The sequence below is a fragment of the Plectropomus leopardus genome, chromosome 18, assembly GCF_008729295.1.
Source record: "Plectropomus leopardus isolate mb chromosome 18, YSFRI_Pleo_2.0, whole genome shotgun sequence".
NCBI classification, from domain to species: Eukaryota; Metazoa; Chordata; class Actinopteri; order Perciformes; family Serranidae; genus Plectropomus; species Plectropomus leopardus.
This window is the reverse complement of record NC_056480.1, coordinates 5,225,075-5,243,110: the sequence shown is the minus strand read 5'-3', so window position 1 is coordinate 5,243,110 and position 18,036 is coordinate 5,225,075. Positions and strand designations below refer to the sequence as shown.

Sequence of the window (18,036 nt, the reverse complement as noted above, 5' to 3'; positions counted from 1 at the left end):
TTCAGATAATTACAGATGTGACAAGGCTGCTGTAACTGCTTCAAGACCAGATCATGTACATGAATCACATGACAAATGAATAAAACAGAACACCACACAGCGTTAATTTCAGTTCAATTTATTGAATTTTTAACCCCTGCATGTACTTCCACGTTACAACAGTAGAGGACAGTTATCAGCACGTCGGTGAAAACACTGCGTGCCTCTTTGATGCATTTTGTGAGGAAAGAAAACAAAACAAGAATGACATTTTTCTGGTACATCTGATCATTACGGAGTTTTAATCTCATGGACTGACAAAGGGAATCATGGGACAGTGAGGGAGGAAAATAAACAGACATCCACAAAACATGGAGTCTGGTTTTAGGTTATTACAACTCAACTCCAAAATGATTCACTTGAACATGGGGCTGAAAATTGTTTTTGGGAGAAGCAGGAAGGTACCAATCAGTACAGAGAAGATGAAACAAATAAAAAGAAATGTGACTGCTAGAGGTTTTTCTGTTTTTTTGTTTTTAAAGGAAAGAAAACAGTGTTTAAGGGGATAAAGATTTTTCCCGAGCCAATTTATAATCATACTGTTATTATCTCTCCTTACTCTCCAGAGTAAATACTGTTGCAACTTTGTCCTCAGTTACATTAAAACAAAATTTGAGACCAATTCAACTGTTTTCTCTCCACGCTGCAGGGAAATACTGCTGTGATTCAGCTTACTGCAACATTGCTGCTGAGTTTGGCTGAAACGGCCCAAAGCGTGGGTGAGTCTACATTAGTGCAGCAAATTAGAGCTCCAATTCAATTTAGCTTCGCACTGTAGAAATATTAGGGCCCTCTTTAGCCAGTAATACTAGTTTTAAATCAACATGTTGCCTTTTTTAAAACATTTTTTCTTCAAATTTCCACCAATTTAGAATTTGCAGAATCCCCAAACTGCCTTTTTGCATCCAAAGCCTCACCTGTTATAATTTTTTTTTTTTTTTTAACAGTTATCCTTTTAAACAAGTTTGACAAACATCCCTCCCACCCCCATCAGCACTCCTGACTCCAAAGGAGTGTGCTCACACACAGACAGACAAGACACACACACACACACACACACACACACACACACAAAGACACACTCACACTCACACTCACACACAAAGACACAAAGACACAAAGACACACACACACACACACACACACACACACACACACACACACAGAGACACCAGTTGATAAGAGTCAACATTCATAACTGCATTCAGCATAACCTCCTTTATGACCACTCAGGTTTAAATTTCTGACAGATACACATTAGGTTTGCAGCTCCGGTCATCAGTTATATTGTGTTTGATAAAACTGTTACTACAGCCTAAAGAGCATGTGGCTGCAGCTACAAAAAGCCAAATAAAGTTGTGATAAAAGGTCATTTTTTTTCAAGAGTTCTGGGTGCTTTAAAAGAGTCTGGGATGATGTCTAATATTTAATGACCGGGAGGTATTTTTAATGTCACCTCTTTCAAAAAACGAATGAGAAATTCCACAACTATCCTAAAGTTTTGTTAGTTCAAGCTACAAATGTGTAATCTGCTTTCGGTCAAAAAGGAGGTCATGGAGTGGTTGTCAGGGATGTGATTGGGGACATAAAACATCAAAAAAAAATAACAAATTAAGTGGAAATTTGTCATTAGAAATGAGATTTACGTCCACAAAACTCCTGGTGCAAAAGGAAGATGGAAAAAGGGGAGAAAAAAAAAATCACATCCCTGACATCATCTATACTGATATTTAAGACATTGTTTACCGTCAACGAAAACACAAGACGAGTTTGCACATGAAAACACAGAATGAAACAACAAACAATTACGTTTACACGCAGCCTCAACAGGACAGTTTAACTCTTCTTCCAATTTACCCGTCATCCATACATGAACCAAATAGGCTTGGGCGGTATCACTGTATTACGGTATACCAGGGTATTAAAAAAAAACAAAAAACGGAGAATATGATATTCAATACCTTTAAAAAATAAAAGGTGCTCACCTTTTTACTGCATGTTAACGGGGCGATTAAGCTTGTCGAAGTTTCATCAAAAGGAGAAACTTGAATTAAAAGGTGTCAGTTGTATTTTTCAGTTTAATAATTAGAAAAATAAAACTTTCTTGACATTTCTGAGTTTTTGTTGTGTATTTATTGTACTGCAAGGCTGAGATAGTTTTGGGATAGTAGCGAACAAACTGGAGGGGGTTGCGCTGTGCATTACCGTATACGCCGCTTAAATTTCAGGCAGGTTAAACAAATTAGATACTGATACTATTTTGAGGCTGCATGAAAACGCAATTATTCTTAACAAAACTCAGCCTGTCACAGCTTCAAAACACACATCTGATACCTTTTCTCTTTCAAACACACACACCTTGTTCAAGCAGTCACCTGCATCTCTCACACACACACACACACACACACACACACACACACACACACACACACACACACACACACACACACACACACACACACACACACACACACACACACACACACACACACACACACACACACACACACACACACACACACACACACACACACACGCCTCACCTCAATCAACACACACATCTCTCACACACACGACATTCTCCTTTTTTGGTTTTGCTTCAATGTAAATCCTGAAAATCTATTTCAAGAAAAAAAAAAAAGGAACAAAATGTTCAACCTCCTCCAACTTCCTCATGAAGCAAAGTATTTTCTTGTTTTTTTTGTATAATTGTAAACGACTAGTGTAAACAATGAATCATTTACAATTTTGTCTCCTCAAAATGATTCATAACACCTCGTATAAAGATTGCCCTAGTGGAAAAATGGATTGAGTTTCTGAAAACAAATCATAGCACTCCGATCGTCCGTCACACAAACATGGAACCGGTTCGGTTCGAGAAGATCACAGTGCTTCAACGCTTTCCAGAAACTCTCTCCTGTAGAACGTAACGCTCTCTCTGGCACTTAAACAAGACAGTCTTTGTACTTTTTAGGGGGGGAATCTTTAAATCAAAGCTTTTGTCTTTGCTTTAAGTACCAGAGAGAAGATTCAAGATGCCCAGAGAGCATCTGATAAACACTTGGCTTCTGCAAACCCACCCAAAAAAAAGTTACCCAGTGCTAAAGCCTCACAGTCCCCTCCCTCCCCTCTTTGCTTTAAGCAACATCAAAAATAAATTTTAAAAGCAAAAATAATTTCTTTTTTATGTCTTTTTTTTTTATCGTTAGTGACGCTCTGTAAAGGGGAGGACAAAAACAAAGAAGTCACAGCTGCCTGTTCAGAAATGCTACAATTTTGCTTTCAAACACAGAGCCCACCCCTCACATTTTTATAAAACAAAGCTGTGCTGGGGAGAAAAACAGAAAGATACCGCTGCTGCTGCTTCTTCAGAAAGACTTCTCTAATTTTAGTTCAATTAAAGGTCAGTGTCGTCCTTTAAGAGACTGAGCAGGTTTCATCACCCTCCATGAAACCATCTCAGTATATAATTTCATAAGCGCAAAGCCTGAAGGAGTTTGTTATGAAACAGCAGCAATAGAAATGTCAAGAGCTTGGCATTCAAACACTGGGCGTAGAGAGGATTCACATTGGCAACTAATACATTCAACTTCAAATTTTGTCAAGATGGGGCTTAAAAAAAAACATTAGGGTTTGCAAAAAATGCTCTGTAATGAATCCGAACTTGTATTTCCACACAGTTTAACTGAATCTGAAGCACTCGGGAGGAAAAATGATTTTGTTTTGCACCAGCCTCCAAAAAAACAATTCATCCCTTGGACCTGTTGATTGTGTATCAGCTTAGTAACGGCAAACGTTGCAATCAAAACTGTAGAGAACCAGCCTCTGATGCATCAGTCCTGAGCTGCAGCAGCATGCAGGAGAGGAAAACAGCTTTTCATCTACCAGCGGCCGATGGGTTTACAGTATTCACCAGCCCGAATGTGATTATTTATGTAAAAGAACCTCCGGACAAAAGCCGTCTGTGGGCACCAGCGACAGCTATAATGTAACAGCATGAGGCTGCTATTCATCTCCCATGCTGCCTGTGTGGTTGCAGGCGAACATCCATGAATCAGTACGGGGGCTTGTGTCTCCAGCCGTCTCCTCGTGTTAACTCTGCTCATGTATTATTCACGGTGAAAAGGGAAAACAGTCACGCAGTATTTAAATAAAGCTGCCCTTTTTTATTGCAACGTTCACATTAAAAATAAACGTTCACATTCAGGATGTTTTTTTTAAGGAGCCGTGTTTCAGACACACCTCTCTGCAGGAGCGTGTGTGTGTGTTTTCGTTTTTCCCTTGCATAATGGATGTTTAAATAAACTCGGGTTACTGTTAAATTCGTTGTATTTGTGCTCGTACGCTGCTGCGTGACAGACGACAGCAGGTTATGAATGGATGAGTGCACATGGGAGTAAGTAAGGCACTTAAGTGACAACAACAGTGTAAGTGGACAGAGCGATGGCTGGTGAAAGTGCACCATTTGTAACATTAAAAAGAGACCAACCTCGCCGCTGACGACGAAAACCGTCTCCGAGAACGACAGGTTCAAAACAGCTTTGAGACTCATTTGCACTGTTGCCTCAGTTTCAACAGGATTTGCCGTCTAACTGATCAATTTTGGGAAAAATATGCTAAGCTCATACGCAGGATGCGTGGTCCATTCTGAGTATGGTGCAAAACAATATCGTTTCTCAATTAATAATAAAAAAAAAAAAAATAATGAGGCAGCTCTCTATGAGGAAAAGATAAGGAAATGCTTAAAACAAAAAAAACAAACAGCCTTTACATCCATTCGACAGGCTCTGAAAACAAGTGGGAAATGTGAAACTGAAGAGTTGCCTGAAGCCTGTGTGCAAGCGCTGATGTCTGTGCAAAAGCCCGGTGAGTCCTGCTGTCCTGCAGAGGACGTAAAGCTCAGATTAGAGAGACATCTTAAATTCGTAATGTGGGAAAAGTCAAAAAATGATCTCATAGCATCTCACCTGTTTTAGGTGCTGTCCTGTTGGCGTCCTGGTTTCTCCTCAATCTCTTCCACGTCGCAGTCACCGCCGGACGAGTGGAACTCGGCCACGTAGAGGCTCTTGTCGATGCTGCTGGGGATGGGCTTGATGTCGGTCACCAGCTGGTCTTCGATGGCCTTCAGGTTGAAGCGGTCCTCTGATGTGATCAGGTTGATGGCCAAGCCCAGGTGACCAAACCTCCCTGACAGAATAAGTTAAAAGCAAAATTAAAAGTGTGCTCCAAGTTTGACACAACAAAGGAAACAAATGTTTCATTAACCACAAATTTAAATGATTAAAAAAATCTCCCAGTATAGATTCAGAGTTCTTACAGCTTCAGAAGAGTTACATTTAAGACTTTTTATATTGAAATAAATTTCTGGTTAATTTTGCAATAATTAAAATTTAACAATAAAACAAACCCTGAATCCACAACAATTACTTAGAGTTAGCAACAATTTTGTCCAAATGTTTGTTGTAACATAAATGCAATGTGTGAACCCTGATAAAATTATCTTTCAAAATTGAGATAAAATGAGACGTTTTTCTTGCTCAAAGACACTGGGGACATGTCCACTGAAGGAGCTGAGCCAAAGAACGAGCTGCTGCGAAGCAACTGACGCTTTTACACACACACACACACACGCACGCACGCGCACACACACACACACGCACGCACGCGCACACACACGCACGCGCGCGCGCACACAGCCAAAGAATGAGAGCTGCTGCATTCATCAGCTAACATTAGCACAAAGCACACACCCCGCAGCAGTGGACACTGACGCTGCCGGGCCGGGGAGCTGATTCGAGCTGAAAGACTGAAAGATACGTTCGTGTTGCTTGTGTTTATATGACTGAGACATTTAAACAAGGATGTGTTCATGTATTTATAAGACTCAAAGAGCTAAGAGGGTTTGTGTGACGTAGTGAACTCACCTCTTTTATGTAGTGGGGGAGGGGTTATGTGCACATTATTAACGAGTAAACGACATACCTGATCTGCCAATACGATGGAGGTAAGTCTCAGCGTTCTTGGGGAAGTCAAAGTTGATGACCACATTGACAGCCTGGATGTCAATACCTCGGGTGAAGAGATCTGTGAGAAGACAACAGAAAACAAAATAATAATCTCAGATAGATAACGTCAGATAACGAGTTTTGAAACGTGGGAGTATTTAACAGAAACTCACCGGTGCAGACCAGGTTTCTGCACAGTCCATTTCTGAAGTCGTGGAACACGCGGTTTCTGTATTCCTGAAAACAAATGAGACATAAAATGCTACCCAAGAGGCTACCGGCTTCTTACAAAGACACAACCAAAACATTTACAAATGCTTTTAACATTTTCACACCATTTTTTCTTCAGTATGCCGCTCATGGAGTGACAGGAAACAGAGAGGAAGGACTAAATGCAACTTAGACCTCAGCATCATTAATAACATGCTGATCTTAATCTGTAAGATTATTTTTTTTTGGGGGGGGGGTGCTTTATTTGACAGGACAGAAAGTGTAAATGGGGGAGAGAAAGGGTGTGTTTGCTTTATATTTCTATCAAAAGTCTTCCCCATCTAATAAATGCAATTTACATATTTACGTTATTTGTGAAGGCTATAAAAACATTTATCTTCTCAAAGACTTTTTGGCATTTCTCTTTCACTGGATAGGGCCGTATAGGCAGGAGACAGAGGGAGAGCGAGGAGTATGAAATCATGTTTGAAATAATCATGTGGCATTCAAAAATATTAAAAGACATCAAAAGACAAAATCTCTCCGCTGTCCTCACCTGCATCATCTTGGCATGGATGTAGAAGCAGGAGTAGCCCAGCTGAGTAATCTTTTTGGCCAACAGCTCCACCCTCTGAGTGGAGTTACAGAAGATAATCGACTGGTTGATCTGAAGCTGTGACAAAGAAAAAAAAAAAAAAGTATTTTATGGATTTTTACATCAACCTCAAGAGTCCTGTGGTTTTTAGAGACGTTCTAGGACTGAAAAATCCCTCTGTGGGATGCAAACACGGCTACTTAAAATACAAACTAGCCTCATCCCCACAACTTAAAATGTACCACATGGCAGTGTGGCCACTCAGATGATTTGTATTTGTGATATACAGAATAACACAGAGGTTAAATGATCGTTTGCACCATTGCATTATGAGAAGGAGAGGCTCACAGTTCAGTCTAAAATGCATGCACAGTGAGTATAGCTTTAGTCAGTTACCCTGGAGAACAGCGTGTTGAGGCAGTGAACTTTCTGCCTCTCCGTGACGTAGGCGTAGTATTGAGTAATGCCCTTCAGAGTCAGCTCCTCCATCAGGTTTATCTCATAGGGTTTCTGAAGGTGCTTGGCCTAAAGCAAGGACACACGCAGAATAAACAGAGTGCATTTAAAAACAAGCAAACAACACAGCAGAATTATTTCAAACGAGCATGAAGGACGTCCCTTTATAAAGTGATCAAGTGTGTTGTTGTTTGGTCAGTGTAGCTTTGTCGATGCAATCTACGGTTTTAAAATGAGCTTTATTCAACTGGAATCAGAAGTATTTATATAGTTTCCTTACAAATATCCATCTGCATAGGACATCGTAAAAGCAGGGTTCCTACAGCTTAGGTTAGGTTTAAGACTTTAAGACTTTTTTATTGCCACTCAGAATTAAATCTAACACCAATTTTGCAATAACCAAAATTGAAGGACAATTTTGCCCAAATATGTATTGTAAACATAAGACATGATGTCTTTTGTCCAGTGAAAAAGTTAGATTATTTCTGCAGCATTTCTGCAAATAAAATCTAATCCTGTGTTTGTTGGCTGATTTGTTTCCGACGAGGACAGCCCCGGAAAAGTGTAAAACAGACAAACACAAACAGATTCGGGCACCGTGTGACAACAGCTTGGTCTGCAGTGTGAGCCGAGCGGTGCCAAGTGGCCCTGAGCCATCAGGCTGGCTGAGTGGTGCAGCTATTAGCCGACAACTCACCATGAACTTCTGCACACTGATGGGGAAGGTTGCAGAGTAGAGCAGGATCTGCCTGTTCTTGGCCAGGAAGCTGATGATATCCTCGATGAGCACCACAAAATCCTGAGACAGCAGCTTATCCGCCTGAGAGGAAACAGAGACAGTTTAACATGTAGCAGGCAAAACTCCGGACTGGAAAACAGATTTTTGATTAACATGGACACAGGCTTGTTAAAAAAATCTGACAGAAATGAAATTAATTTACTATATACACTAATTATAAACAGATTTCTAAGGTTTTTTTGTTGCTTTTTTATGTTACCTCATCCATGACCATCATCTGGACTCTATCCACCTTTGCCACTCCCTTCTTTATCAAGTCCAGGATCCTCCCAGGCGTGGCGATAACCACATGCACTGATGTGGAAACGGGAGAGAAGGTGAAACATTAAGTTGTGAATATCCTTTTATATTTGTCTCTAATTTGTATTAATAACCTCATTGAAGTGCAAGTTGTACTTTTAAAATGGATCAGAAAAGCGCCTTTTTTTTAACACTATATGCCAATACGCAAACTTTCTCTACTAGTAGTTCATATTTTTCAGCACATGGTGCTGTGTGTGCAGTGGACAACAGCCCTTTTTGGACAAAATGCCAGTAAGGAGGTAGTTGAGAAACACTGCAGCTTCTTACCGGTCTCGTCCAGACGCATGATGTCATCTCTCAGGTTGGTGCCCCCGGTGGTGGCCATGACTTTGACTCCGCCCAGATGTTTGCTGATCTGGATGGAGATCTGGCTCACCTGCAGTGCCAGCTCACGGGTGGGCACCATGACAAGTGCTACGGCATAAAAATGTAAAGGTTACAAATATGGTGGATGTTCAAAGATTTCACAGGGAAACGTCTTACACAAGCAGCTTATAGACAAGAGAAAATGTAAGTACAAGATGCAACGAGGGGCGCTTTGCTAAACCGGTCATGCACGAGATGACAGAGGACAAGAAGTGGTGCAAGGAAACATGCCAGTCCTTAGCTTAGCAGTCCTAGCTAAAGGAACTATTTTTACTGTACAAATTTGGGTTTTTAAACATACTCGGGCTTAAAACTGATGAAGTGGGTCAGGCTTGGACAGAAAATGTGTGGGTTCATGTAGGGTTGAGCCTGGTTTTTTGGGCCCAATCTAAGCTCTAGTACAGATTAGGTAGAAGAAAAGAGAGGAAGCATGAGAGTGAAAAATGAGCATCATGAGCAAAGGAACCAAAAATGAGGCAGATGGTAAAAGAGAGAGGATGAAGGTAACAATATGAAACTGCAGGCAGCGTCTCACCTTGTATGTGGTCCTTTTTCAGGTCTATTCTCTCCAGCAGTGGGATGAGATAGGCTCCACTCTTCCCTGTTCCATTCTTGGCCCGAGCCAGAATATCCCGCCCGGACAGGGCGATGGGAATGCTCTCCTCCTGCAAGGAAACAAAAATAATATCTTCAGTCTCATTTTGTGACTGTATTGTATCATAAAAGAGGGAGAGGTTAGATTTGTTAGATTGTTAGAGAGTATCTGACTTTTAAGTCTTTTTAAAGTCCTCAGTGGTGCATGGTTGGCATAACACAGATACCAAAATAATACAACATCCTTGGTTTGATTCAACAAAGGTTACGGTTTTCCATATAAACAATGAAAAGGATTATTGTTAAAAGAAAAACACGACAAAAGCTACTTCCAATAAATACTTTTAACATATAATGATCAGATTAGCTTCATCCTGTTTGCAAATAAAATTCTACAAAAGAAAAACCTACCTGGATCGGGGAAGGTTTCTCCCAACCCATCTCAAAGATGCCCATCAGGAGTTCTCTCTTGAGACAGTAATCTTCAAATTCATTCCCCTTGGTGGACGTCACATCCTGCAGCAGGCACAGAGTGGTTAGACTGACAGCAGAAAACTAGTTTTATGATACACTGAAGATTAGAGAAACTGTTGACGAGCTGGACTCACTGAGGTTTTGACCCTGTTGTCTTTGGGAGGGAGCTTTAGACTCTTTTTCCAGTCATCTCCAAACTTGATGCCTCCTCCGTCCTGAGTGGCACCGCCTGCTATCTGGGGTGCACCCAAAGCCTTTCCTTGAGTTGTGGGTGCTGGCTGGACTGAAGCTGGTTTGGTCTGTCCTCTGAGCTGCCCGTTCTGCTTGTTCAGTCCCATGACAACTGGGCCAACGTTTTCTGTTCTGGCGGTTGCCATTTTTCCTGTTTTCCTTGCTTTTGTTTTTTTTTTCTTCAAAGTATTAGATTTTTGCCTCTTAGGTTTTTCTTTTTAAAAATTCTCTTCAAAAGTAAAAAAGTTTAATAAAGCATTAACAAACAATATTCTCTATTCTTCTTAAGTCCAAAGCTTTTACAACAGAAGTCAATTCGTAGTATTTACATATACACATGTACGTTCAGTTCGGTCCCCTTCAACAACAGAGTGACTGACGTACAACAAGAAAAAAAAACACGTTTTTACACAAGAGCTCTTCAAAATGAAGAGAAATTTGCATTCATATGCATGAATATACTTGTCCACAATATAGAAAAATTATATGTGAACAAGTATCAAAGCGGTTCAAGTCCTGAAATAGAACAACTAAGGCAATCTGAACTTGGGGAACAGCCTCTTCAATTTAATCTTAGTTCAACGCTTAAACTTCTTGTTTCTCTATTGAACAATATTTCCTCTTTCCTCTTTGAGTCCATAGAGTTGCTCAATATCCCTGTTCTTGAAAGAAAAAAAAAAAAAAAGGTTGTCCAACTTTGTACAAGTTTTTCCCCAAAATCATATAGTCTGTAATGCTCTCCGTTTATTTCCACTGTGTGGATATGTGTCGCTCCACTGTGTGAAAAAAGAAAAGAAATATCTGGATCCTGAATTCACAAACACAAGGGGTTTTTGAGTCCAAAGCCAAAAAGCTTTTCACCCCTTTTGAGTCCTCAGTGTGCGTTTCCTTTGTCCTCCAGGTGTTCGACCCTCTCCTTACAGACACCCCAGGTCCTCAGGTCAGTGTGTGAAGTGTGCGAGTGTGGCCGTGATCAACCCTCTGCCTCCTCAAAGTCAGCCAACAACTCAGACTTTAAACCTACAAAAAAATCACACGAAAATGTTTCAACATAAACCATGAGCAGCTGATTAATCACTCTGGTAATCAACAGAAAACTGACTACAATCTGTAATGTTTCGGAAATTCATCTAATAAATATGACCCCAAGCTTCCTGATTATATCTTGTTAAATGTTAAGATTTAAATTGTTTATCTCAGTTTTGTATCATGAAATGGACACCAAGATCTTGGAGGTGTTAAGTAAGACTAAAAATGGGGCTTAAACTAACCATTTTCATGATCAATTAATTGGCCATTTCAGAAAAAAATCTTTTCTATGCCTATATATATGCTTGATGTGACAAAAAGTCCAAACGCAACTCTGTTCACTTTTTGATCACAAACAAAAACAAAAATTGCAAATCCTTACAAGTGTGAGGATGGAACTTAATGATTTTTGCTTAAGACGCAACTAAAATGATTTAGCAATTAACTGTTCAACAATCACCTAATAATCTAAGGTTTATACATGAGCCAGTGGTTCCCAACCTTGTCAGCCCGTGACCCTCAAAAAAAAAAAAAAAAAGTAATGTTACTCTTTATCACGTGTTAAATTTCTCTATGAGTTGTGAGCTGTTCGGCTATACAGAGATGTTCCTTTCTCAAATAGTTTTATCAAGTTTGATCATTAGCTTTTTTGTCCACCTGCCACTGTAGTTGATAGACTTCAAAATTCAACAGCTACTCTGTAGAGTCGCATTGGGGGTTTTAGGCTACCGAGTGAAGCAAATCTAGCAGCCACATGCATATTTTGCCAGCATTTAGTGGCTGTTGCCAATTTCCAACTCTAGTTTAATTAGCTGTTTTAGATGCATGCTGGGAAAAAAGTAATATATATTTATGAAACATGAGTCTGAAAAAGAGTGGAAAAACAGGTTTGAGTGGTACATTTTTTGATTTGTTTTGTTGTTAATAATATTGCAACTAGGGGTCTAACGATATTGGTTTTTCAAAGACAATACCACTATTAGCAGTTAATGAGACCGATATCCCATATTTGGAACCAAATGGGCAAATGTTTCATCCATACTGACCCTTTCAACATCATCTACAGAAAGTTCCTAGTAACTTTTCTTTATAAAATCAAGTCATAATTTACATAATAAATAAATGAATAAATAAAAATAATTTCCTGAGATTTTACAACTTGAAGGTTCCTCCCATGCTCACACTATCTCTGCGCTTTTTAATTCATTACTTTTATCTGCAATCATTAAAATGCAAATACAGATCATTTTTACAGAAATTTTGATTGTAAATGCATATCGGTTCTAAATATCAGTAATCAGTCTCATTAACTACTAATAATCGGTATTGGCCCTGAAAAACTAATAAGTCAACCCCTATTTGTAATACAGTGCATCCACTTTTGTCTCCGTCTAAAAGGGTGCTTGTCATTGCTGACGTTTTACAGCCTAAAAAAACATGAAAACTGAGATATCAGGCAATTATTAAAACAAAAAGTGGGTTGCTACCTTAATTTAAAAAAAAAAACACCATCTCGCTAGATCTCACGGCAGTGAAAGGCTTTCACAGCTAATTAGCTAAATGGTTTGGTCTGACATTGCACAGGTGAACTCGCCAGGTGCCAATCTTCTGAGGCCGATTAGTGAAGCCCAAACTGCAAGGATTTAAAATAAGACTAGCCCACAGTTAAGTCCTTAAGTCTGACAAAACCAAACTCAATATTTACAATGCATATCGACTGACAAAAACCAACTTGGTCAAAGTGGTGGTGCTCTGACTGTGCTAACTTTGCGTTGATTTAATTTTTTCAAAGCGGATCAACGTCAAATTATTAACGTTAATTTAATTTCTAAACATTTTCTTTACATTATGTAACATTCACGAACTTTAAAACATTCAAGTAATTTGTGTGGTTATGTTAGGTTTGAATAAACTTTCTTTATATATCGATAACTTACGGTTACCTTGATGCTGCGTCCTAAGGGAAAACAACATTAGCACCGTTGGGAGTTAAAGCTAAGTCGGTGTTAGCTCGAAGCTAACTAACCGCTGAGCCGTTTTAACAATCGCACTTTTACTGACTTTTAGTTACGACATTGTGTATTTAAAGTTTACCAAATATAACACGTTATATCGTAAACATTTTTATCCTTATATTTTTTTTCGTTGACGCTGTGTGGCACAGTTAGCAAGCTCGTTAGCCTCCAGGCTAATTTAGCACAAATAACTCCACTTGCTAACGTTAGCTGCGTGCTAGTAGCTCACAACAACTCGGTGTTTTTAACGGAAATTGGACGGTCCCGTGTCGCCGCAAACCTACCTCAATTTCCGTGTTATGTTGCAAAGTGTACGCGTTGTGCGGTTGATCAACTCCTTTTTTACAATTCGCTTCAATAACTGTTTTTTTCCTGAAATAAATCGCCTCTATTGTGTTTCTTCTTCCTTTAAATCAACATGGTCGCCTTCTTCTTCGTCTGCTCTTCCTCGGTGTTTCGCTCCTGTTTATCACACGTGAGGCTGTATGACGCCACCGCCCCCTGCTGCCGCTGCGTGGATTATTTTGGTCTGTTTGCGGCAGCCTGCATTTATAAAAGAAAATTGTTTTTTCATGACAATATTCTCAATCAGTGGTTGAAACAATACCAGGATGTGCTACTTAGGTGAAAGCAATATGCAGTGATAATTCAGTTTTATCAACCATGATTTATTCAGGGGAAACTGACCGAGCGTTAAGCTCTTTTACAGCAATGCCCTGACACTCAGTGGGCCAAAGGGATATGCAATAAAAATACCAAAGTGTAACCCCCCCCACAAAAAAACTGTACACATTTTGCTTGCTTTGCTGCAATTTTAGTAAAAGGGACATTATGCTATTATTGCTTCTATTATATTGTGTAATCAACAGAGGGCATTGCAATGCGCAACAGAAATAAACAGTCGTCACAAACACGTGGATTATATTGACTACCTGCAAACTTTTTATCAAGAGATATTTGTTTTTACCCCAAAAAACAAGCAAGGACCACCTATTAATGAAATCACTGCACACTCTTCGTTTCTGACTAATTCTCACCTGACCTCTCCATCCTCACTTTCCAACCTGTAGAATATGATAACACACCCACTGATGTCGTTCAGGGCAAGTAAAGCCTGCTATTTTTTGGTTCCAGCTATAAACCCTCTTTTCTGGTTCTGAACCAATTTATTTTTTTGGTCAAAATACTTTTAACAGCTCAGAATTAAGTGCAGGAGCTTGAACAGTTTAGATTCTTAAAAACAGAAACCATGAATGATTTATGACCGTTATCAGAAACAACTTTGATTTTTTTTTTAAATATTATTTTTTTGCCACCAGAGAACTGAAAAGAGGTCACTCTGGGTTGTGTTGCAGATTGATATGACCTCAAAATAAATTATATGATTAACTAAATATATTCCAAGTTTTTGAAAGCTTTTACAGGGCAGTTCAATGCTTCTCCCTTCAGGAACTCCACACACACAGTTTTAATTCACAATCAACACCTTGAAGCAGACCAGTACAACCTCAGTAAAGGACTGATGGAATAATCCCAGAAACAGCATAAATCTGTTACTCATTATGATATTTTACTGTCATTGTTTAAACACAATCCACAAACAGTCAAAGTGTCATGAACTGGTGAGTGAAGCTGTATAAATATGGTCATTTAATGTGGAGTCAGTGTGTTGACAGGAAATTAACAGCAGCTGCAGACAGGTTTGATCTCTGGTCTACAGACGGACTTCAGTGAGAGGCCATAGTGGAGTGGATCCAGTCAGTGAACTGGCAGACCTGTAACGTTGGACACATAGGATATTTTAGGATGTTGCGCTCAGATAAAAGTTGATATAATTAAGGTAAAATGACATTTCGGAAATATATTGTGTAAGACATCAATTCCAAAATACAAGTTTTAAGTCCTCAGTTATTAAATTTGGAGTCTAAATGACTTTCGGCTACGACTGATTATGACACAATAGAGCTGAGCTTTGCAGGGCTTACGAAAGTAGAGGCGTTTAAAGTTTATTTTTAATAATGGCTGGTGACCATCAGAACAGCAACTTCCAACATAACTAACAACAAATAAAACATGACACAAACTCAAAAAATCCTTTTTACACAGACAACTCGAGTACACCCACCTTGGCGTAAACTCCAGGACGATTCTCTTCAGCGCAGCCCCATCCCCAGGACACCACACCCTGGAGCTCCCCGTTACACACCAGAGGGCCGCCAGAATCTCCCTGATGGAGAAGATGGAGAATAGCAGTCTTAACCCTTTAAAACCTGAAAAAACTGACTTCAAAAGCATGGATAAAAGGCAAAGGGCAATGAAAGAAGAAATTATCTCAACAAAAAAACAGCAAGAAATTACAAAAAAGAACAAGAAAATTAAAATAGTTTAAAAAAAAGAGAGAGAGCCCTTCTTCTGTCATTTCTTCTTCTTTGGTTTCAACTAAATATTTTTTTTTCGCTCACACCTCTCTCCCCTTTTGGAAAAATTCCCATGTGTCATTGATTTTGGCCCATTTAAAACAATGCAGAAGTCCATTGGCTACATGCAAAGATACATGCATTGAGAAGATATCAGTTCCAAAACAGATTTAAAATAAAAACAAAGATTAGATAAACAAATGGCCCATAAGTGGGCAAAATCAAAACAAGATACTACAAAAAGTCTGTGATACTGAATGAGAAGATGTTTTTTTCACATAAAACTAACAAGCTGAAACTTGATTATACAGGATTATACCAACATTACATGCTACTAGAGCAACATAATTATTCAAAACAGACAAAAATCTGGCTGACTGATTGACTTTTTTGCATTTCTGCTTGAATGTACCTGGCAGGAGTCCTTTCCTCCCTCCAGGAAGCCGGCGCAGAACATGGAGGAGGTGATCCTGTTGGGGTAGGAGCGTTCACAGTCCTCCTGGGGCAGGATGGGCAGATCCAGGCAGTGCAGGCATTTCAGACAGCCGACTGGGTCACACAAACACAAACAGCAGATATTTTAATAAAGTTCATCATTTTCACACCTGCAGTCTGACCTTTGACACTGATTGTTTTCTTCTTGAACTTTTCTGCAGATAAAACACACTCTTCTTCTCTCGTCGCAGACTTACAGGGGCTCTGGGTGGCTCCCCACCCTGACACCAGACACTGGGTGCCTGCGGGGGCGCAGCTGCTGGGCAGGGCGATGGGCTTCACATACTGATTGATCTCTGCCGCCTCGGCAAGTTTGATCAGCATGATGTCGTTGTTGATGGTGTAACGGTCGTACTCGGGGTGGGGGATGATGACAGCAGGGGCGATGAACTGCTCGGGGCCGTCCTTGTAGCCGATGTGATGCTCACCGAGACGCAGCTCAATGTTCTCACCCCTGAGAGGCGGAAAGAGAGAGAGGGAGCGATGGAAGATAAGCACATGCAGATGGTTAGAATAAAAGTCCTCTTCATTGATTATTACTTATTTTACTTTAAATGTCTTTATCCCCTTCTTTTCTCTTTATTTTACTCTACCTTACATCAGTCATTATTCATATTATTATATGTGTTGTTATGTGTTTGTCATCGCTCCTCAACCTCGGATGAGAAAGGTGGTGGTGCTGTAAAAGACAAGCTGCAATGTTGCCCCAAATATATTTTAGTAAAGGAGCAGTCCGTTCCATCACTAAATATGCTTCATAGGTGCAATCGCTTTCTGCTGCCTCAAAATAGAAATGCGCCAATGATCTGCCTGATATGCCTCATTTTAAGACCTACACGCCCAAAGATGCACAGATGAGCAAAAGTACATTTCTCACTTAAAAAAATGTGGCACTGGCTGCAATGTGCACCACTTTGCATCAGTTATAAGGTATGGCTCTATTGTCCTTTTGAGGAATTGTGCTTAAATGAACTGTACCACCTCCATATACACACACACACACACACACACACCTTTGAAATCAAATTTCCGCCCCTGGTTGCAGGTCTAACTTACTTATTGCAGTGAGCAGCGGTGACGACCCAGCGGTCATTGATCAGGGTTCCTCCGCAGTAATGCCAGCCGTTGTTGAGTGACACCTGCCATGGGACGGAGTGATCCCTGCACTCGTAACCTCCAACAATCTTATCATCATAGCCGAGGGCAGCTGTGTAGGTGGCGGCAAGAGAGGAGAGAGCGCAGACACAGAATAAGTGCATAAAATAAGCAGAACACTGAAATATTTCACTGCAAATTGATGTTTGTCTGTTATTTGAATCACACATACAAATCCCCATGGTCTGCTTAAGGTCATGATGCTGAAATTTACTGTACATCCATCAAAATTTCCTAAAACTGAGCATACAAAAGAATGTTTTTGTTCTAAATTCCTGAGAAACACCTTTCTGACAAAAGTGCAAAAGCTTTATTCCCGCTCTTAACTTACCACTGGTTCCCACCAACACAAGAAAAGCGAGCTGCAACATTATGGCTGTGGTTTGGCTCGTCTGCAGACGGGGAGGTTTCACATTTAACCCCTCAAATTTAAAGTGTTTGCTCCCCCCGTGTCACTAACAGCTGATAGTGAAGAATGACCAATAGAACATGCAGAATAAGCCAGAAAAATATCAAAAAACATCATATGGGAACTCTGACAACTGCAACAACAGAGCAAACACTTGAGTCATCATGTGGGATGGGAAATGTCAAGCTGTGTTCAATAACTCAGAGGTTACTGAGTCAGTGGGGTTAAGTTTTATAATGTTTGGGTTTGAAATGTGTTGCAATGTTATTTTGTCAGTAATGTAACCTGCAATACAAGCTTGTGTACAGTAATAATAGCAACAGTCTGCCCATAAAAGTCAAATAAACATGGACATTTTTACAATGTTTCTATATAATGCATGCTAAAAAAAACACAATTTAGGAAATGGTTGATTAAATTGCGATTGTTGACAGGATCAAGTAA

The 18,036-nt window shown here is 39.8% G+C and overlaps 2 protein-coding genes across 4 annotated transcripts; both read right to left on the bottom strand.

Moving 5' to 3' along the window:
• Positions 1–3,291: 3,291 nt before the first annotated feature.
• On the bottom strand, positions 3,292–13,543 carry LOC121957704 (probable ATP-dependent RNA helicase ddx6). 2 transcript variants are annotated; one of them, XM_042506443.1, is made up of 13 exons: positions 13,401–13,543; positions 9,976–11,092; positions 9,779–9,883; positions 9,309–9,438; positions 8,675–8,821; positions 8,304–8,398; positions 8,003–8,125; positions 7,246–7,374; positions 6,811–6,927; positions 6,218–6,281; positions 6,022–6,123; positions 5,007–5,226; positions 3,292–4,920 (listed from the first exon to the last, which is right to left on the bottom strand). In XM_042506443.1, exons 2-12 carry the CDS (start codon positions 10,216–10,218, stop codon positions 5,012–5,014), a joined length of 1,470 nt encoding a protein of 489 aa, XP_042362377.1. In that variant the 5' UTR covers positions 10,219–11,092; positions 13,401–13,543; the 3' UTR covers positions 3,292–4,920; positions 5,007–5,011. The 2 variants fall into 2 exon arrangements, with proteins under 2 accessions (XP_042362377.1, XP_042362378.1); XM_042506444.1 differs by having other exon boundaries at positions 3,292–4,915.
• Positions 13,544–14,689: 1,146 nt separating this feature from the next.
• Positions 14,690–18,025, bottom strand: LOC121958299 (trypsin-2-like). Of its 2 annotated transcripts, XM_042507192.1 has the most exons (6): positions 17,515–18,025; positions 17,085–17,235; positions 16,226–16,482; positions 15,946–16,082; positions 15,242–15,343; positions 14,690–14,891 (listed from the first exon to the last, which is right to left on the bottom strand). In XM_042507192.1, the coding sequence occupies exons 1-6, from the start codon at positions 17,552–17,554 to the stop codon at positions 14,844–14,846; spliced, it is 735 nt and encodes a 244-aa protein (XP_042363126.1). In that variant the 5' UTR covers positions 17,555–18,025; the 3' UTR covers positions 14,690–14,843. The 2 variants fall into 2 exon arrangements, with proteins under 2 accessions (XP_042363126.1, XP_042363125.1); XM_042507191.1 differs by having other exon boundaries at positions 17,085–18,025.
• Between the last annotated feature and the right edge of the window lie 11 nt (positions 18,026–18,036).

What these genes read in the sequence shown, in the direction of transcription:
- LOC121957704 (XM_042506443.1), bottom strand. Translation starts at nt 10,218, where the DNA reads ATGGCAACCGCCAGAACAGAAAACGTTGGCCCAGTTGTCATGGGACTG. An exon ending in AGATGATGGTCATGGATGAG is followed by an intron (nt 8,126 to 8,303) that starts GTAACATAAAAA and finishes GTTTCCTCTCAG; the next exon opens with GCGGATAAGCTGCTGTCTCA. An exon ending in TCCATGCCAAGATGATGCAG is followed by an intron (nt 6,282 to 6,810) that starts GTGAGGACAGCG and finishes ATTTGTTTTCAG; the next exon opens with GAATACAGAAACCGCGTGTT.
- LOC121958299 (XM_042507191.1), bottom strand. Translation starts at nt 17,404, where the DNA reads ATGTACAGTAAATTTCAGCATCATGACCTTAAGCAGACCATGGGGATT. An exon ending in GGGAGCCACCCAGAGCCCCT is followed by an intron (nt 16,083 to 16,225) that starts GTAAGTCTGCGA and finishes TGTGTGACCCAG; the next exon opens with TCGGCTGTCTGAAATGCCTG. An exon ending in GTCCTGGAGTTTACGCCAAG is followed by an intron (nt 14,892 to 15,241) that starts GTGGGTGTACTC and finishes CCAACGTTACAG; the next exon opens with GTCTGCCAGTTCACTGACTG.